Source organism: Arvicanthis niloticus, chromosome 1 (assembly GCF_011762505.2).
Source record: "Arvicanthis niloticus isolate mArvNil1 chromosome 1, mArvNil1.pat.X, whole genome shotgun sequence".
Taxonomy (NCBI): domain Eukaryota; kingdom Metazoa; phylum Chordata; class Mammalia; order Rodentia; family Muridae; genus Arvicanthis; species Arvicanthis niloticus.
The window spans coordinates 66,839,854-66,861,048 of NC_047658.1; the positions used below are offsets into that span (position 1 = coordinate 66,839,854).

At 42.9% G+C, this 21,195-nt stretch overlaps 1 protein-coding gene and 1 pseudogene across 3 annotated transcripts; both read left to right on the forward strand.

Annotated features, from left to right (window-relative positions):
- Positions 1 to 237: 237 nt before the first annotated feature.
- On the forward strand, positions 238 to 20,467 carry Alg8 (ALG8 alpha-1,3-glucosyltransferase). Of its 3 annotated transcripts, none has more exons than XM_034485784.2 (13): positions 238 to 372; positions 2,215 to 2,293; positions 4,541 to 4,734; positions 6,664 to 6,773; positions 7,281 to 7,348; positions 10,293 to 10,419; positions 10,693 to 10,796; positions 11,481 to 11,601; positions 14,510 to 14,649; positions 16,334 to 16,473; positions 17,955 to 18,052; positions 19,441 to 19,513; positions 20,020 to 20,467. In XM_034485784.2, the coding sequence occupies exons 1-13, from the start codon at positions 278 to 280 to the stop codon at positions 20,249 to 20,251; spliced, it is 1,581 nt and encodes a 526-aa protein (XP_034341675.1). In that variant the 5' UTR covers positions 238 to 277; the 3' UTR covers positions 20,252 to 20,467. The 3 variants fall into 3 exon arrangements, with proteins under 3 accessions (XP_034341675.1, XP_076794299.1, XP_076794303.1); XM_076938184.1 differs by having other exon boundaries at positions 11,481 to 11,606; positions 14,550 to 14,649; positions 16,368 to 16,473; positions 20,020 to 20,368; XM_076938188.1 differs by lacking the exons at positions 10,693 to 10,796; positions 14,510 to 14,649; positions 16,334 to 16,473 and having other exon boundaries at positions 20,020 to 20,368.
- On the forward strand, positions 8,588 to 9,372 carry LOC117694802 (large ribosomal subunit protein uL6 pseudogene; annotated as a pseudogene).
- Positions 20,468 to 21,195: the final 728 nt, after the last annotated feature.

Sequence of the window (21,195 nt, forward strand, 5' to 3'; positions counted from 1 at the left end):
AAATCAAGACCCAAAGCAGGTGACCACCTACTATCTGAATGGACGTATTAACAACAACGTTAAATGAATGAATGAACAGAGGCCGCCGTGGGGGCCGGCGCAGGCGCAGCTAAGTCCTTTCTGCTTGTGAGCCTGTGGAGACAGGGCGGGAGGTTTAAATGCCAGCGCCCTTTCCAGCTAGCGGGTGAACAGCTGGCGCATGCGCAAAGCTCACAGGCACCGCCTCTAAAGGCCTTGTCCGCATGCGCAGCGTCCCGGAAGTGACGGGACTCCAGGAATGGCGGCGTTCGGCCTTACAACCGGTAGTGGCCATTGGTTCTCGGCTTTGGCTGTTGGGGTGACTCTCCTTAAGTGCCTTCTCATCCCCACCTAGTAAGGAACTGCAGAGTCAGGGACTGAGCGGGAAGTCCCCGCGGTCGGCAGGGTGGGCGAGACTTGCGTGGATGTTTTGGGTATGAGGAAGAAAGGCCATGTGTTGTCTCCGCCTTTGCTAAGCCTTCTACCACGGGGCTTGGTGCTTCACCTGAGAGCCAGAATATAGCCATGTCTGGCCCGGAAGAGTCTACGCTGCCTAATTTTGAGCAAGTCACTTTCAGGTTTATGAGCTTCAGGACCCTCCTCCATTTGCAAGCTAATGACACCCACCTCCACCAGTCTTTGAGCCAGTATGACCTGCTGCTTAAAAGACCGGGCGGCGTAATAAATTCCTAAAGTTGCGGTGTCAACAGAGCGTTTATAAAGGAGCCAGTAACTGACTGGCAGGGCTTTTACTCTTCTTGTAGGAGGTGATGTTTGAGTTCAAATCCTCAATATGAAAAAGAATAACCAATATGAAAAGCTGTTAAGGCACAGGAAAGAGTGAGGGCACAAACGCCGTCTTAGGAAAGAACCCAGGATTCTAGGTAGAGAACGTTGTTATTGTAGCCGAAGAGCCGAAAAAGAACGAAGAGTGGCACAGATCACACAGGGTTGTGGAAAACATATGTAGATTTGTGTTAAAAAAAAAAAAAAAAAAAAAAAGAGAGAGAGAGTGTACGGTCAAAACTAAAAATACAGAAGCCACCCACCACCTAGCTGTGTGTGTACAGTGGGTACAATAATACCATAAATTATAAGTATGATAAAGGGTGTCATTAAATGAACAGCATTCCACAGTCTTAGAAAGTAAGTGATTTTGTAAACAGGAGCCTTTAACCGCTAAGCTGGGTTCATGCTTAATAATTTCCAGCACTTGAGATGTGGAGGTCAAAAAATGAAGAAAGCCAGGGTAAAGGCACTTGTGGGCAAGCCTGTCAGCCTGAGTTTGACGCCCAGAAACTACATTGTGAGAGAGAACAAAGTCTCAAGCTATCCTCTTGACACACAGCTTGCCACAGCTTGTTCCTCTCTGCACAAAATAAATAAATGTAAAAATTAGAAAAGAATGTAAGGCCAGCCTGGATTGTGTGTCCAGATTTTGTCTAGCAGGGCTGGTGGGGTTGTTGCACAAAACCACCTATACATTATTGGTGCTAATTCAAGAGAATTTCCAAGGCAGGGAGTGTAACCCTGGTTAGAACATGGTCTCAATGAAACAAAACCTTTTGAAGCTGGATATGGTTGCTCATATCTGTAGTCTTCAGCACTCTGAAAGCAAAGGCAAGAAGACTGATATAAATTCAAGACCAGCCTGGTTTATGAAGCAAGTTCAATGCCAGCCAGGGCTATATAACAACAGTCTGTCTCAAAACCAATCCTTGCTCTCATGAGATGATACTCAGTGGGTAAAGGGTCCCTACTGGCCAGTTTGACAACCTGAGTGTCATCCCAGGACATGCATAGTGGAAGGAAGTATCCAGCTCTCCATACATTGTCCTCTGACTTCCACACAAGTACCTACACACAAAAGAAATGTAATTTTAAAAATTAAAGCTCTTTTGTAAAGCATTTTCCAGATTATGGATTTTGTTAGAATTTTTTGTGAGAAAGAGAAAGTCCTTTTCATGCAGTGTCTGAGAACCTGTTTGAAGCTTTTTTTCAGCCCTTGGATATCTCTGAAACCCATTCACAAACACCTCCATCCTCCAATAACTTCAGAGGGGGGACTGACCTTCTGACCTCTAATAAGTGAGATTTTTAGGACTTTGTATATGTGCATGCCATGTGGTTTTATATGATATGATGAGCTATAGCTGTTTCAAAATCTAATTTTATTCCTTTAATTGCCTTGTGTAGCCATTCCACAGATTTTGAAGTACACCGAAACTGGCTTGCAATCACTCACAGCCTCCCACTATCTCAGTGGTATTATGAGGTAAGTTTCACCTTTACCTTTTAAGGTTATACATGAGCCAGCATGGCAGCACGTGCCTGTAATCCCATCACTGGAGATGTTGAGGTGGGGAGATGAAGATTCAAGGCCAGCCTGAACTATATAGCCAGACACTATCTCAGAAATGAAGCAACAAGGAAAGAAATGCCGTATAGAGTCACCCTTAGATTATTGCTATTAAGTGAGATTTGCAGGACTGGGAGTGTGGCCTGGTGTAGAGCTCCTGCCGGCTGTGCTCAAAGCCCTAAGTGGATCTCTGTTAACTGACACACAAGTGGGACACTCTAGGCCTGGAAGATGGCCCTTTAGCCAAGTCTAACAACCTGCCTCAGGGTGGAAGGAGAGAGAGCCACTCTGCAGTTTGTCCTCTAACCTCCACATCCATGACATGGTATGGACACACACAGTATTAATTTTTTTTAAAAGAGAAAACTTCTCTTACTTCCACATGTGTGCTGTAGCATATATATATATATATATATATATATATATATATATATATATATATATACACACACACACACACACACACACACACAACAATAAAAGATTTCTTTAAAAGATATGTGGAGGGAGTTGTGTGCATGAATTCAAGTGACTGCAGAGACCTGGTGCTTCAGATCCTCCCTGGAGCTGGAGTTGCAGACAGTTGTTTGCTACCTGATATGGGTGCTGGGAATTGAGCTGGCATCCTCTGGCAGAGTAGCGAGTTCTTAAGGGCTATGTCTCCAGTCCTGATAAAAAGGCTTCTTTAAAAATTATTTATATGTATGTACATGTGCAACAGGTGGATGCCCAATGCCTGCAGTGGTCAGAGGAGGCATTGTATCTCCTGGAGCTGTAGTTACAGAAGATTGTGAGCCACCATGTGGATCCTGGGAACTGAAACCAGCTTCTCTACAGCAGCAAGTGTTCTTAACTGCATCCCCTAAAGACATTTTAAAGTAGTATTCTAATTTCAGGAAAATATTTTTCCAGGGCTGAGGATATGATTCAGTTAGTAAAGTGCTTGTTTCATAATCCTAAGGACCTGAGTTTAGGTGGTCAGCACCCACTTAAGAGAGGCTGGGTGTAGTGGTGTGGTCTGTAATCACACTGCTGGGAAGGCAGAGATAGGCAAATCTAAAGTTCTCTGGCTGGCAAATTGGTGAGCCCCAGGTTTAGTGAGGAATCCTGTCTCCAAAACAAAGGTGGAGAGGCTGAGGAAGACACAAAACGTCAACCTCTGGCCTCCACACACATAGCATAGACAGGCATACCTGCAAGGACACAACTAAAGTAGGGTGGTATTCTCAGTGGTGTAGGCTTGTTAAGATTTAATTTTTAATCATGCATGTAAGTACCTGTAGAGACCAGAAGAGGGCATCAGATCTAGACCTGAAGCTATGGGCAGTCGTAAGCCACTCAACATGAGTGTTTGGAACTGAACTCAGATTGCCTACAGAAAAGTATGCACTGTTAACCATTAAGCTCTCTCAGCCTCTTCTTTTAGTTTTTAAAGATGGTTTCATGTAGCCCAGGCTTCAGGAAAGAAGTTAAAAGTGAGACTGAGCAGAGAGTGAGCCTTGCCTTATGTCTTTTTATTCCTCTTTTAGTCACAGAGACACCTTGGACCATAGTCCTTATAAAGAACCAGTTTGTATCCAGTGAGCCTGAACTGGACTTGAAGAGAAAGAAAATTTCAATGAAAAGAGTAACAAGGGACTGGAGAATTGGCTCTGGTTGAGAGCACTTGTTCTTCCAGATGTACAGGGTTCAATTCCCAGCCCTTGCATGGTAGTTCACAGCCATCTGAAACTCCAGGCCCAGTGGAACCCTCTGCAGGCCTTCAGGGGCACCAAGCACACCGTGGAGCTTCCATATTCAGGCAGGAAAAAGACTCACACACATTCAAAAAGAATTTACATTTTAATTTTTTTTAAAGTAACAAGTGCAGAGAAGGAAAATTATAATTAATGGCTAGCCTGTGATACAAGGCCAAGGAATCTCAGGCTGGTCCAAGACCTATAATCCTCCTGCCTCAGCCTCCTCAGTGCTGGGATTATAGGTATGTGCATCATGTCCATGTATTGATTCTCCTTACATAGGAATTGCTGTGTATAGGGCATTTTAAGTGCAACATCATATCGTTATGCTTTTGTAAAGACTAGAGAGTGAACAATTTTAAATATACCTTGTTTAGTTACCTAGGGAGTGTTTTAATTTTGATTTTTTTTTTTTTAATCACAGGCAACTTCAGAGTGGACCTTGGATTATCCCCCCTTTTTTGCATGGTTTGAGTACGCCTTATCACATATTGCCAAATACTTTGATCAAGAGATGCTTAATATTCATAACCTGAACTATTACAGCTCAAGGACATTGCTTTTCCAGAGGTTTTCTGTCATCTTGACAGATGCACTCTTTGTGTATGCTGTTCACGAGTAAGTGGCAAGTGTCATGCTGAATGAACATTTGTTTGTGTGGGAGACATTTAGAAAACATATTATAGCTGATTTACAGGAAACAGAACCCTGTTCATACAGTAGCAAATCCTGAAGCAGCAAAAACCCAAGCTGAGCTTTAAAATGCCTAAGAGTAATGACAGAAGCATTCTTGAGAGGTTTTGTGGAAAAATGGGGATAAGGTGGGGTTTTGAGGTTGTATGAGAAGACACTGTGAGTGTTATGAAGGAACTAATGCAAATAGAATCCCAGGACCAATTCTCTCACACAAGAAACTCCACATGCCTCCCTTTCCTTTTGGCCACGCCTAGAGGCTTTTGTGATATGCTTTATTTTGTGGGACACAGTATGTATATATTTATGCATATGTCCAAAGTCTGCTTTTGGAAGAGTTTCGTTCCAATAAACTCAGATTATCTTACACTGTTCTAGAGAGATGGCTCAACAGTTCAGAACATCTGCTGTTCTTGCAGAGAACATAGGTTTTACTCCAGCACCCTCTTGGCAGCTCAGAGGTGTCTATGACTTCAGATCAAGGGCTCCAATGCCCTCTTCTGACCTGCAGGAACCAGCCATGCACATGGTCCACAGATATACAAACAAGCAAAGTACATGTGAAACAGACATGCATGGTGGCATACATTTGTGATCCCATTACAAAGGAGGAGGATACATGTAGATCCTTGGTGCTTGTGACCAGCTTGGAACAGTTAGCAAGTTCCACGCCAGGGAAAAACCCTGTCTGAAAGAATGAAATGGATGACAGTCCCCAGAGATCCACCTGACTCTGCCTCCTAATACTAGGACTACAAGTACTGTTCCCAGCTTTTTGGGGTTTGGTTTGGTTGGTTGGCTGGGTGGGTGGTGGCTGGCTGGGTGGGTGGCTGGTTGGTTGGTTGGTTTTGGTTTTGTAAATATTGGTTCCAGGGAGTGAACTTAAGTCCTCTTACTTGCACAGCAAGTACTTTCTGACGGAGCCATCCCCACCCCTTACATAAAGATGTATTGTCATCAGCACCTAGGTCATGAGGAACTACAGCTTTGCAGTTCTGTTTCTTTGTGAGACAGGGTCTCACTGTGTAACCCGAGACTGGTCTGGAATCTGCATATTTAACCCTGATCATGTATGTATGAATCATGCATACACATTGGGGATTGAACCTAGCCAGAGTCTTACTCACACTTAGCATGTACCATTCTGCCACTGAGTTATACCTTACAGTTTAACTTCTTCCCCTTTCTTCCTTCATTTTTTTAAGACAAGGTCTTAATGTAGCTCAGTTTGGCTTGAAACTTGCTATGTTACTGATGATAACTTTGAACTTCAGTCCTCCTACCCCTACTCGTCAGAGCTGGAGTACAGGGATGGAGTACTGTGCTGAGTGGTGTAGGACCTGCTGTGTGCTAGGCCAGCACTCTGCCAGCTAAGCTACACCCTTAGCCCATACTCCTTTTCTCTTCTCTTCTCTTCTCTTCTCTTCTCTTCTCTTCTCTTCTCTTCTTTTCTTTTCTTGAGACAGGGTTTCTCTGTGTAGCCCTGGCTGTCCTGGAACTCACTCTGTAGTCCAGGCTGGCCTCAAACTCAGAAATCCACCTGCCTCTGCCTCCCAAGTGCTGGGATTAAAGGTGTGTGCCACCACTGCCCGTCTCCTACTTTGCACTCTTAAGGACTGAACTAATGTGTGCCCTCCTGTTTTTAAAATCCTTACTTGGAGGTCATAGATGGCTATGTTTAGTTTTATTACATGAGCACTTGTTTCTCATCTGCATACCCGAGGAGAAGATGTGCCATTGGCCTGAGGTCAACCTTGGGCAACATGGACAGCTTGTCAGAAGTGGCTGTGTGTGTATTGTGGTGTTGTGATGAAGCATAAAGTTACTTGTTTCTCTCCTGGTGTGTCCTCGTAGGTGCAGTAAATGCGTTGACGGAAAAAGAACCAGCAAAGACCTCACAGAGAAACCGAAGTTTATTCTGTCCGTGCTACTTCTATGGAACTTTGGGTTGTTAGTTATAGACCGTATCCTTGGTGTTCTAAATGCTATTCTCTTACTCTGCTATGTGCTAACTAACATGTCAATTCTTTGTGTGGTGATAATTATTAAATATGAGTTGCTTTTGAAAGGGAGCTTGGTCTGGGTTACTTTACTCCCCAAACTATGTCTCCAAGTTTACTGGATTCTGGTTATTAAAATACTTTGTCCCTGAGTATTGAATTTTGAGAACCAGCTGAACTATTATTTTTAATTTACTCATTAAGAAAGCATCCACTGCTGGACAGTGGTGGCACACGCCTTTAATCCCAGCACTCAGGAGGCAGAGGCAGGCAGATTTCTGTGTTGGAGGCCAGCCTGGTCCACAGAGTGAGTTCCAGGACAGCCAGGGCTACACAGAGAAACCCTGTCTCAAAAAACCAAAAAAAAAAAGAAGAAGAAAAAAGAAAAGAAAGCATCCACAAGTTCTGTACTCATTCGTAGCACATGTATTATGAATCTGGAATCATCTTCTTTGACATCCATCCCCCTAGATATTCACTTCCAGTACAATGGCTTTCTGTCCGGGTTACTGCTGCTGTCCATTGCACGTCTATTTCAGGTAAGCACAGAGAAGCCTAACTGCACTCCCACTTTTAGATTTTAGCTTATAAACATAGAATTGTGGTGCTTATAGGTGATTTATTTGACCCATTGTTTGGAATTTCCCCACATAGACATTTTTATTGGTACTTCTACAAATTGGTACCAATTTATTGGTATTTTCTACCTGCCCTTTGGGTGATACTTTTTCTTTAAGATGAGAAAATTATATCCTAAATATAAAATACATTATTATATTAAATATAGAATATATAACAGGATATAAATTATATCCTAAAACCTCATTACAATGTGGTAGGCGTGGATTATAGTTCTGTGTGCCTGCACTGTTTGTGTTGGGTGGAATCTTCCGTAGCATTTGCTGTATAAATGATGTTGGTGTTTTTCTACAAGAAGCTGGAGGTGAGTTAGAAGAGTGTGGTGGAAATATCGAATTTGAAATGAAAAGATCCATGTTTCTATCTCAGGGTTTACCGTGGCCATATTTGGTTCTTTTGCAGTTTCTATGAAGTAGGTGGAATTCAGACTGTTTTTATTAGAGTTTGGGGTTTTGTTATACCTTCACATCTGTGGATTAAGAACCATATTTAGTCCCCTTAGCCTGACATGGTAGTGTGCCCTACAGTCCAAGCTGCTCAGAAGACTGAGGTAGGTAGATCCTTTGGACCTGAGAATTCAGGGCCAGTCTGGGCAAGAGCTTAGTGAGACCATCCTGGAGATGGAACGCAGGGTCTCACACATATTACTCAAGTGCTCTAACCACTGACTTTTGTTTTTTAAAAAAATATTATTATTATTAAAGAGGCTATGTATGTAGCCCAGTAGTAGAGTGCTGGCCTAAATGCACTAAGCCTGGATTCTGTCCCCACATAACCCCACATACAATGCAGTATTGTAGACTATATTTATCCTATATATCCTAGCTCCTCTTTGGCCAGGTTAACTACATTCTCTGGCTCCTTCCAATATAGTTTGTGGTTACTGATGACATACCCTATATCTTAGCAGCAGGCTTGATATATCAGCCTATGTATACTATGTATCTGATGAAGTAATGACTTATTTATTATTTTGTGTGTATATGTTGTTCCTATGCATTGAGGTGCACCAGATGTGTACAGGTGCCCATAGACATCAGGGGGCATCAGATCCCCTGGAACTTGAGTTACAGGCAATGGTGAGCCATCATGTGGGTGCTGAGAACAGAAGCCTGGTCCTTTATGACAGCAGGAAATGTTCTTAGCTACCGATTCATCTCTCCAGCTCCTACTTTGAATTTTCTGTACATTATTATAAAAATTTAAATCTCTCAGAATTAGAGAAAACACACTACAGTGATACACAGGTTTCTTTTCCAATAAAATGATATGGACGAGCTCTGCCCCATCTACTGTGAGAATGAAGACCATTCTCAGCATTCCAGGAAACGTCAACGTCACTTGAAGGGCCACACAGTCATTGTGAAGGGCCCCAGGGGAACTCTGTGGAGGAAGAAAAGTCTCTGGGTTGACAAATGGTGGGGTAACAGAAAGGAACTGGCCACTGTCAGAACCATCTGCAGTCATGTTCAGAACATGATCAAGGTGTTACACTGGCTTCCATTACAAGATGAGGTCCGTGCATGCTCACTTCCCCATCAATGTTGTTATTCAGGAGAATGGGTCTTTGGTTAAAATCCGAAATTTCTTGGGTAAAAAATACATCCACAGGGTTCAGATGAGGACAGGTGTTGCTTGTTCTGTCTCTCAAGCCCAGAAGAATGAATTAATCCTTGAAGGAAATGATATTGAACTTGTTTCAAATTCAGCGGCTCTAATTCAGCAAACTATAACAGTTAAAAACAAAGATATCAGAAAGTTTTTGGATGGCATCTATGTGTCTGAGAAGGGAACCATGCAGCAGACTGATGAGTGAGACCTCAGTTTCCTAGCTCCAGAAACAAGATCCTGATCACAAGTACAATTTGGGCTCTTTGAGGACAATAAAGGACTTGTATATTGAAAAAGAACACTGATGTGGACGAGCTGTGTCTAGTTTGGTATTGGCGTGCAGCCTTTTCACTTAGACTGTGAACACTGTAAGGACCAGTCCCATGAGGAAGTGAGAACCCTGCCCCTGATCTGTGTTTGGGTGTGCTTGGATTGCTTGATCTGCAGCGAGCAGCAGTTCCACTGGGGCTTTGCTTCAATAGGCAGACTGCATTCCTTACAGAAGCTCCTTGTGCTTATGGGTTCCAGGTGCTACATTTTATTCTATTTATGCGGAATATCCCCTAAGGCATAGTTATGGGCTAGAGAGAGGTCTCAGGAGTTAAGAGCGCAGGTTGCTCTCCCAGAGGACCTATTTCAGTTCCCAGCACCCACATGGCAGCTCACAACCATCTGTAACTTCAGTTCCAGAGGATCTGATGCCCTCCTCTGGCTTCTGCAGTCATTGCACACATTGCACAAACATTCAAGCTAAACACTAATAACAAAAATTTTAAAGTGTAATAGTAATAATTTTAGCTGGATGGTAGGTAGTCTTAGCACTCAGGAAGCTCTGTGGCAGAAAAATTATTGCAGCTTAGGAGTTTGAGACCAACCTGAATAACATAGCAAAACTCAAGGACTTTTTTTGTTACTGTTTTATTTCATTTTAAGGTTTTTTCTTTTAAAATAGGTGGGTGTTGTCTCTTTTTTTCTTTTTGATGATAATTTAGCCGCACAGAAATGTTACATGAATAGTATTGTGTCCTCACCTATCCTTCCCCCCCCCCCCCCGGCCAGTGCCACCCTCTTAAACTATTCACTAAGACTATAAAGCTAGCATGGGTTTATTTGAATTTCATCAGCTTTTCTACTAATGTCTTCCTTCTGTTCTAGGATCCACTCCAGGATAGCACATATTGCATTTCATCTACCTTGAGTTTAAAGTGATATATTCCCCTTTCTGTCTCCTAGAAAAGGCATATTGAAGGGGCGTTTCTCTTTGCTGTCCTCCTCCATTTCAAGCACATCTACCTCTATGTAGCACCAGCCTATGGAATCTATCTGCTGCGATCTTACTGTTTCACTGCAAATAAACCAGGCAAGTCTTAGCAGTGGTAGCAAAATCCTTGAGGTTTACAGTGTTATGAAGCACAGCGGGTGTCTGTCAGGTCCTGATCTATAGACCCATCATCCACAAAAATTGAAGTATACCCAGGCATGGTGGCAGACACTGCTAATCCTAGTACTAGGGAGACTGAAGCGGGAGGATGGTAGCTTTGGGCACATTTGGGCTGTGTGTTGAAACCCCGTGTATCTATGGTTGGAGGTACTTCTCCATGCTCCTGACAGTGCTGGCTTTCCTGTTCTGTAGATGGCACTGTCCAGTGGAACAGCTTCAGCTTTGTCCGTGTCACTTCCCTGGGACTGATCGTTTTCCTAGTTTCTGCTCTTTCGTTAGGCCCGTTCCTAGCCTTGGTAAGATATTTTTTTTATTTCTGCTTTTTACTTTGTAAACATTAATGTGGGTCATGGTTTTGTCATTTAAAAAGAGCAATGATGTAGGGAGTGTTGGAAGCAACTGTAAACTCCTCCTTCCCTACCAAAGATAAGGCAGAGTGCTCTGCACACATTTCTGTGCATGCCCAAGTAGCATGAAACTGTGCGGACATGAGAGAACTAATTCTCACTGTGGTTTCTTCTTAAATGCACCAACTTGCTAACATTCCTAGCCTCCCAGGTCAGTCCTTTGCACACAGCAAACATTATAAAGCACCTGAGACAGGGGTCCAAATAGTTTTTCTCTCTTGCTCCATACCCCAAAATTATTTTTACTTCCTGTTACGATAGGGGAACAGCACACCTTATGTGGTCTTCCCTGCTCCCTGATCCTGTGCTCTCTCTGCACTGTGTAAATTCTTTTGTAGTTCCTGATAGCATGAACGAGTATTCACTGACTTACATGTATCTTCTCTGATCGATTGAAAAGGTTAGGCCAAGAGAGGTCTGGGAATTGCTGGATCATTCACTTGCAGAAACAAGGATGGGATCCCAGGCTGCTGAACTTCTATGCACAGTGCTGCAGGCAGTTTTGCTGTTCTGTTTTAGAATTTGGGAAAAAACTCTGAGTGTTTAATTGGTTTTGTTTCTCCTTTTTAACAGAACCAGCTGCCACAAGTCTTTTCCCGACTCTTTCCTTTCAAGAGGGGCCTTTGCCATGCCTACTGGGCTCCAAACTTCTGGGCTTTGTACAATGCTTTGGACAAAGTACTGTCTGTAATTGGTATGGTACCCAGTTTTTTCACTTAGACTATGAATACTGAAAGGACTAGTCCCACCAGGAAGTGGAAACACCTGCCCGTGTTTTGTGTTTGGATGTGTGTTCTATATCATTGGGTCTCCAGCCTTGCACTTCAGCTCAGGGTGAGCAGAGCTGGAGTGCTTGAGACCCAGTCTTGTGGAGTAAGGGACTGCCTCCCTTACAAACGTTCCTTATGGCATTGGGTTGTAGATACTTTCCTTGGGTGAGTAGATTCAATCTTAGACACACTAAAGAAGTATTTTTAATTCTGGAGGGGGTGTGGACTTGAGTGCTGGTACCCACAGAGGCTAGAGGTAGGTGCTGGATCCCCCTAGACCTGGAGTTACAGGTGTCTGTGAGTCAAACTCAGGTTCTCTGGATGAACTCTCAAACCTCTAAGCCACCTCTCTAGCCCAGCCCCCATCCAGACACTTCTTAAAGATAGTTTTTGCCTTAAGTAAAATATTATTCATCAGAGTTGACCCTACTTTTAAACTTAAATATTTGAAGAAGGGGAACAACAATGTATGAATTGTGACTCTGGACATTGGACCAATGAAAAAAATGACCCTGTCTCAAAAAAAAAAAAAAAAAAAAAAAAAAGAACAAAACCAACTCCTAATAGCCTCAGTTCTGTGCAAAAGCAGGTCACAGGTTGGCTTTGGGCTTCTTTGTTGACTCCTGATCTTGACCCCTACATAAGTTGTTGGCTGGGTTCAATCACCAAGTCATTTGATTAACTTAGTATTGCTTTCATCACAATACTTTGGGGATTCTTGGACTTTACTTTCCTGCAAAGCATGTTGGGAATGAAAGCAAGAATAAATATATATGTTAGATTGGGCCAGGAAGATGGCTCAGCAGGTAAAGGTACCTGCTGCTAAGACTGACAACCTGAGTTTAGTTCCAGAATCCGTGTAGTGGAAGGAGAAAACTGACTCCCTCAAACTGTCCTCTGACCTCCAGGTGATGCACCTTCCCAGCAGGAAAGTGATTGCAGGGTCTGAACTGGCTCAGCAGTTAGGAGCACTTACCACTCTTACAGAGGAGTTGGATTCGGTTCTCCACTTCCACGTGGCAGCTCACAACTACCTGTAACTCTAGTTCCTGGGAATTTGATGCCCCCCTTCTGACCTTCTTGGGACCAGGCACACACGGGATATTATCAGTAGAAGACTTTAGAGCCACACAGACCCAGATTAAGTTGTGGTACTGGCTGGTCATGTGGCTTTGAGGAGATTACTCCATCTGTGCACTTGGATCTAAAGTAAGGACAAAGCCCTGTGAACATGGAGTAGGTAACTGACTGCTTTTTACTGTTTCTGTTATGTACTTACAGGAAATTGGTACTTCGTTTACTTACTTATTTTTAGAAATCATAATTTGGTTTCATCCCTCACTCATCAGTCCAGCATCCATGTAATGGCATTCTTACATAGAAACTTCATCTGTATTTTTTTGTTGTTGTTTTCGAGACAGGGTTTCTCTGTGTCCTGGCTGTCCTGGAACTCACTCTGTAGACCAGGCTGGCCTCGAACTCAGAAATCCGCCTGCCTCTGCCTCCCAAGTGCTGGGATTAAAGGCGTGCACCACCACTGCCCAGCTCAACATCTGTATTTTAAAAAGCAGTTACCACTCTAGTGTGCAGTACAAGGTCTGATTTCCCTGCCTGAGTCGGGAAACTGCTGTACCCTACCTTGTAAGGCGCCTGCTCCCCAAAGAGCCCTTATGTGGAAAGTTAGTAGCAGGTCAGAAACTCAGGGGAATAGCCAAGAGATTGAGGATAGAGTCGGGGCCTGGGGATTAGCTGAGCTGGTAGAGTGCAAATCCTATAGTTCCACTGCAGTGTTACATAAACCACTGTGCTGGGGCACACCTGCAGTCCCAGCTCTCGGAAGGTAGAGGCAGGAAGGTTCCGTCATTCTTGGCCGGGTTGACTATGTGACATCCTGTCTCAAAAAGAGGGAAAAGTGTGGGTATGAGGGTTAACACCTGTAATTCCAACACTTGGGGGTGGAGGCAAGAGGATCAGGAGTTCAAAGCTAGCCTGAGCTATATGGGATGGGTCTCAAGACAAAAAGAGGGGAAAAATGACCAAAACCTGAAGGGGAAAGGAGTAAGTAGAAAATACATCAGTAAGCTCCGTTTGTCCACATCGCCAGTGCTCAGTGGCAACAGACGGGCTGTGTAGCTGCTCAGGCTGTCTGACTGCCCTGGTTTTACTCTGGAGCTCAGTTTGGGTGGGGCTTGCATCATTGTTCCAGACAAGTAATGATTGGACTTCTATGTTGGGGATAAAATGACTTCATCATCTTTGTATTTAAGGGACATAATATGATAAAGTAAACACATAAACTACACTACAGAACTTACAATGCAGCTCTGCCTCTCAATTTAGTTCTTTGTTTATATGACTGAATTAGTTAGTTTAGCAGAGTGGAGGAGTCATTCAAAGGGAGTGTCGTGATCAGAGGGACAGCTGTTGAGGGTGGTGCTGAGGACTCACAGTCCACTGAGAGTGAGGCTCTTTAACACAGATGAGGCTGGAGAGACACAGCCGTGAGAGAGCAATGAAGACCGTACTGTGTGAGATTATGACCTGAACGCTACAGGAAATGAAAGATTGAACGTTGTGCTGTGGCATGGTCTGCATTGTTTAAGTGCTAGAGAAGATGGCTGCTCACATGCTGCCTGCCCACAAGGTTCCTGTACGCAGCACAAATAGCCCGGTTCACATCTGCTGGAGGCGACACAGCATAGACTTTAACCCATGAAATTCAGCTGTGAACAGCTGTAAGATTTAGTAGCTTTTTAAGATTATTGCTCAAGGATCTGACTCATAAAATATGGAATCCTATTGATTAAAGTAAAATGTCTGTTTACTCTCTAGGTTTGGAGTTGAAACTTCTTGATCCCAGCCAGATCCCCAGGGCCTCGATGACAAGTGGTTTGGTTCAACAGTTCCAGCACACAGTCCTTCCCTCAGTTTCCCCTTTGGCAACCCTCATTTGCACACTGATAGCCATATTGGTAAGAACTTAGCATATGGTGCTCATTGGCTGTGTCTCCTCTGCTTTTCCTGTCATGGTGCTGACTGAATTTCAGCTTCCAAGCTTTTCCAACTGCAGAATAAATTCCATAGCTGAGATCCTGCAGACTGGAGCATTTATTTCCTAGCAGTTCTCAGAGTAACTTTGAACACAGTGAGGAAGGATTACCAGAAAAGCCTCTGTGAGAGAGGCTTGCCAGTGACTGTTAAGCCATCTGTCCATCCTGGCGTGAGGAAAAGGAAAAGCCCAAGTGGAGGCGTGGAGCGTGCTGTGGAGGAAGGAAATCTTTGTGGCAGAACATCCAGGCTTTGTGTTGTGTTTCTCATCCTTGGCTAAATGATCAAACTGTGTCTGGAAAACAGGATATTTTGTCTTGATGGTAATAATGAATTAAGAGAAACAGCAGCTCTTCGCTCATCTGATGAAAGTCTGCTGTGGAGCCAGGCATGATGGCACGAGCTGGCAATCCAAGCTCCAGGGAGGTAGAGGCAGGGACATTGCTCCTTGGGGGCCAATCTGGCTATATACCAAAACTTTGTCTCAAAGAAAAAGAGTGAAAGCCACTGTGGGTGAAGTGCTGTCAGAGCCTCATTTATGCCTGTCAGTGCTTGGTGACTTCCCTTTTGGGATAGTTTCAGTACGATTCAACATAAACAACTCAGCCTGAGGATAGTTACACATTCGCTTTAATAGGTTTCTAAGAGATCAAAATCTCCTGGCAAGACACCTGGCCCCACGTAGCTGTATGGCAGTACTGGTATGCAGCCAAGGAGGTCATTCTGGTCTACTTATTCACAGGTTTTAGCTGAGGTTTAAAAAGTTCTAAAACCTTGGATCTGGGGCTGTGGTTCAGGGAGTGAGAACACAATGTGCAAACATGAGGATCTGAACTCAGATACTCAGCTCCCATGATAGACTGCTAGGCATGGATGCACATGTATGTATGCCTTTAACCCAGCAGTGTGGAGAACAGGAGAATGGGTGTGGGGGGTGGCTTGCTGAATACCAGCCTGGCGCTAGGTTCAGTGAGAGATCCTGTCTCAAAGGAATAAGGTAGTGATAGAATGCACAATACCCAGCATCCTCCTCTGACCGCTTTGTGTGTGTATGCCCTTCCCCCACAGAACTGTGCATACACATACAGATAATACCAGAGAGAGAGGAAGGGGCAAAATATTAAAACAACAACAAAAAAAAAAAAAAAAAAAAAAACCACTATAAATCCTCAGCTTTGTAAGCTGTGTATATATAGGGCAAAGGCTGTATTCTATGCTCACAAAACTGGTAAAAATCTAATGCACTATCCCCAAAACATCTATGACTTTTTGTAGTTTGTCCTAGTTAGCTATTAGCTAATGATATTTATGACTATTAGCTAATGATACAGATCGTGCATTGTTAAATTTTATATCCCAGAACTTATCATCATTTATTAATTTGTATTAAGGTTCATTTTAATGAAGTAAATTCATATTCCCATGGGCTTGCATTTTCTTTTCTAAAGCTAGCTTTGGGAGACTGTACACAGAGTTATTCCAGTACAGTGGAAAATCCTCTAGTGTTGCTGTTTTCAAAGATGACACAGTCTGTGTTTATCTGTGCCTTGCTTCTGCAAAGCTGACTTGAAATGACACTGAAGCTTTGTCTTTGCCTGTTGTTTCTAGCCCTCTGTTTTCTGTCTTTGGTTTAAACCCCAAGGGCCCAGAGGCTTTCTTCGATGCCTGGTTCTTTGTGCCTTAAGTTCCTTCATGTTTGGGTGGCATGTCCATGAAAAAGCCATACTCCTTGCCATCCTCCCAATGAGGTAAGCAAACAGCTCAGAGAGTTGGCATGTTTCACACTGTCTTGCTGTCTAATGACTGCCTGTTGTAGACATGTCCAGTGGTGTAGGATACACAAAGGCACAGGAATGAGGGCAGTGGGCTGATCTGCTTGATCTTTGGACCTGTGAGGATTAAACACTGTAATAGGTCTGGGTATTGGGTGGGAGCATGCCCTGGGAAAGGCTGGTATCTTTGGTATCAACACATCAGTGAAAATAAAATCCCAGGGTTCCCTGATCCCTGTTGTTAGTCCAAGTAAGCACTAAGTAATACAAAATGGCTCCATGTATATCCACTATAGACTTTCCAGAGCTGTTTGATTGTTGGTTTGCATGCTTTGGGGTGATTAGGATAAATTGGTGTAATCCCCTCTTAGAATCTACAGAAACCAGGGCCCAGAGAGCTTGTGATTTAGCAAGTTACACAATTAAGCCTGTTGTAATGGCACATGCCTGTATCCCTCTGTACTGAGGGGGCTGAGGCAAAAGGATCCTGACTTCAAGGCCATCCTGGGCTTTACAGCAAGATGGCTCAGTGGTTAAGAGTACTGACTGTTCTAACAGTGTTCCTGAGTTCAATTCCCAGCAACCACATGGTGGCTCACAACCATCTGTAGTGGGATCCAATGCCCTCTTCTGGTGTGTCTGAAGAGATTGACAGTGTACTCATAAACATAAAATAGATAAATAAATCTTTTTAAAAAACAAAAACAAAAAAATGCTAAGGCACAGAGCTAGCAGATCCCAGGACTTCAGCACATCTTATGCTGCCGAATCCTCAGTAAATGGATCGATGTCCACTTGACATCTCATTACAGTCCAGCACATAAGTGGGAATAGAATTGCCTTTTTCTGTTTTTGAGGGTTTTATCAAGTTATGAGAAAGCATTTAATCTTTTTCTTTGGAGCCATAGAAGTTCCATATTGCAAAGAAGAGCAAACTCTAAACTCAACAAAGCAAGGTGTTTCTCCCCCCTCCTCCACTCTCTCTTTCCCTTCCCCACCCGCAAAGAGAGTGGGATATCTGTCTTATTCCCCTTTTCTCTTAGGAACATTTTATTGATTACTTTAAAAACAACACCCAGGGCCCCGAGAGATGGCTCAGCACATAAGAACACTCACTGACTGCTCTTCCAGAGGACCTAGCTCAGTTCCTATCACCCACTTGGCAGTTGTAACTCTGGTTCCAGGAGATTGATGTCTTCTGACCTCCATGGGCATCAAGCATGTATGCACATGGACTGCAGGCATACATGCAAGCAAAGCAATCAAACTAGTTCTCATTTAAATTGTACTTATAACAAAACAGTATTTATTTCACAAGAGAATTATCAGTATTCATTTTATTAAGGGGTTATCAGTGTTTATTTTAGCCAGGCCTAATAATAAACATGTTTATTTAAGCCCTTTTTGATCACATTTCAGTTGTGTTAAGGAATTATTGTAAGAATTTTTATTTTTAGCCTGTTGTCTGTGGAAAAAGCAGGAGATGCAACAGTTTTTCTGATTCTGACAACGACAGGACACTATTCCCTCTTCCCTCTGCTCTTCACTGCACCAGGTAAGCAGCTTCTTACATGCATCTTACACGATGCATCTGCTCACGGTGTCCTTTCCATCTAGGCCTAAAAGCCAGCACACTTTGACTTAAATAACTGGGAGTCTTCTGGAAGAAGAAACCTTTGTTCTTTCTCTTAAATAATACCTCAAATTTGGTCCTAGTTTTCAGTGTATTTAGACTCAAAAATGGTTAGCCAGGTATGGTGGCACACACCTTTAATCCCAGCACTGAGGAGTTAGAGGCACGTGAATCTCTGAGTTCAAAGCCAGCCTGGTCAACATAGTGAGTTCTGTGCCAGCTGGGGTTATATAGAGAGACCCTGTCAAGAGAAAAGAAAGAAAGAAAGAAAGAGAGAGAGAGAGAGAGAAGAGAAGAGAAGAGAAGAGAAGAGAAGAGAAGAGAAGAGAAGAGAAGAGAAGAGAAGAGAGAGTATTAACAATGTCCATGTGCTGCAGAATAGTCGACTGATTATATCTGCCTAGACAGAGTAATCAGCCCTTAATAATCCTGCATCACTAAGGTCTGTCAGATGACTCTGGGCCAGAAGGCTGAAGATTTGATGCTTGAACGTTCGGTAGTATAGGGGCTTCTCAGGTGTTCAGCGGTCTCTATAAATTGGCTAAGTTTTAGAAGCTACGTTTAGTGCTTCCCATAACTTCAGTTAACTCAGTCATTCTGGATTTCTGACGGGGTTGAAGACCCATAGTCTCGTAGCCAATCCTGGCTATTTACTTTGAGAGAAAAGATCTGAGTAGATGGTTTTCAGCTGACATTCATTCTAAAGCCAAAAAAAAAAAAAAGCCAGGATCAAAAGTAAGTGTTTTAGTTAGAAGAGATGACAGAGGTTCTGGTTAGTCAACAAAATGATGGACTGGGACTGGGTATTAGGACTATCCTATACCTCAATGGTACAATTAGGAATAAGTATGCTCTAACTGTATTTTGAGAGAAAAGTTTTACTTTAACAGGAAGAGTGATATGTAGGAGGAGCTAAGTGGGAAGGAGTACTGAGAGGAAGAGATGGAGTAAGGAGAGAAGTTGAAGGAGAGGAGAAGCTAGGTGATGAGAGAGAGAAAGAGAGAGGGGGCATGGAGGCAGATGTTCACAGGTCTCCACCAGTCAAAGATAGTTTTTATATCTAGGTTGGGTATTGGGTTACGCTTCTGATTGAGCATTACCAAACTTATAAATCCTTTGATTAACATTTTAAAAAAATTGTATAAAAGCAAAAAGGAAAGGGGGGGCATGGGACAGGGGTTTTCTAGGGAGGGGAAATGGGGAAAGTGGATGGCATCTTAAATGTAAATAAAATAAAATAAGAAAAAAAATTAAAAAAAAAAACAATGTCCATGTGCTATTTTGTCATCTGCATCTTTGTCTTTTAACAGAACTTCCCATTAAAATCTTACTCATGCTGCTGTTCACTGTTTATAGTATTTCCTCACTGAAGACACTGTTCAGGTAATTTTAGAAGTACATTTAAGGTTGTATTTATTCCCTTTTGTGAGATGTTTGCTCTTAAATGGTCAAAGAGGATTTCAAATGTATTTTTAAGTTGGGGCTGGAGTGATGGTTCAGATGGTAAAGTTTTGTGTGAACACAGGAGGACTTTGTAGGGGATCATGTTTTGAAGGTGATTAGTAATATGTACACATGAGCACTGTATATAAGGCCACTGAATTGAATAATGTAAAAGTTAGTAAAATACTGAATTTTCTATGACTTGTATTTTACCAGAATAAGGCATGTTTTTTGCAGTGCCATCTCTCTTCTGAGTACCAGACTAATTTTATCTGGGTAGCATAGGTAAATTCGGCAGGTTAAATTGTTGAGATAGTGAAGTGCATGGCACTAATGGCTCTTCAAAACACAGTGTTTTGATGTCACATTGCAGGTGGGAAACACTAGCTGGGAATGTTTGCTAAGCCAGGGTGTGACTCATCTAAAATCAGACTTCTCTCCTTCAGAAAAGAAAAACCTCTTTTTAACTGGATAGAAACTGTGTACCTCCTTGGCCTGGGGCCTCTGGAAGTGTGCTGTGAATTCCTGTTCCCTTTTACCTCTTGGAACCTGAAGTACCCCTTCATCCCTTTGCTGCTGACTTCGGTGTACTGTGCAGTGGGCATCACATATGCCTGGACCAGGCTGTATGTGTCAGTGTTGACTGGCTGTCTTGTCAGCAAGACAAAGAAGCATTGAATAAAGAAGCGTTTGATGAAGGCCAAGCAATGACTTCATGGGTATTAATCAGAACTTGAAGAAAGTTGCCAGTGGCAGGATCTATTTATTTAGTAGATCTGTTTAAGGACCATTCTTCCACACTTGGCCTTGCCCTGCCTAGCAACCTGATTGTTTCCATGGTGAGAAGCCACTTGCCCTTTCTACACAACAAAACACATTTGAGAAAGCTCTCACCTTCCTCTGTAAAAATAGTCTGCGATTGTTAAGACTGCTGTGCCCACTGAAGGTGAGCAGGGGTTGTGGGGGGTGGGGTGGAAAGCAGCATAATTTTCTGTAGCTGGTACTGACCATTGTTAGGATGTAATGCGTAATTAGATTCTGTACCTAGGGAAATATAAATAAAATGTCATTTTATATTTATGTATCAAATAGCAAAGTGTTTTGGGTCCTTACCAGCTCTCACATTTATTTTCTTGTTGGAACACATGTGGGCAGATGGTGTATTGTCTCTGTTCCGTACACCTTGTTCCAGGAGAGTGGTTCACTCAACAAGTCAGAGGATATTTAATGTACTGATTTAGCAAAGCCCCAAGACTCCAAACCTCATTCAGAACATCTAAATAGTTCTTCTCACAGCAAGCCCTGCTGTTTGGATAAGACTACCATGTGACTTTTCCTTCTCTGAACACTCTGAAGTGGACTTAGTTCTCCCTTTATTTATTTTTTAAATTTATTTTTATATCATGCATGTGTGCACCACATGTGTTTGGTGTCTGAACACTAGAAGGTGTTGGATCCTCTAGAACTGGGGTTACAGGTGAAATAAGCCACATGGTCTGGAAGCTGGGAACCAAACTCTGGTCCTCTGCAAGCAGCCATTGTTTTTAACCAGTGAGCCGTCTCTCCAGTCCTCTTCCTGTTCTTGAGACTACTTCATCCACACTTTTTATCTAGGTTCTCAG

Coding starts and splice junctions, on each gene's coding strand:
- Alg8 (XM_034485784.2), top strand. CDS start 278: ATGGCGGCGTTCGGCCTTACAACCGGTAGTGGCCATTGGTTCTCGGCT. Junction 7,349..10,292: donor CCATTGCACGTCTATTTCAG/GTAAGCACAGAG, acceptor TCTGTCTCCTAG/AAAAGGCATATTGAAGGGGC. Junction 10,420..10,692: donor TTTCACTGCAAATAAACCAG/GCAAGTCTTAGC, acceptor CCTGTTCTGTAG/ATGGCACTGTCCAGTGGAAC.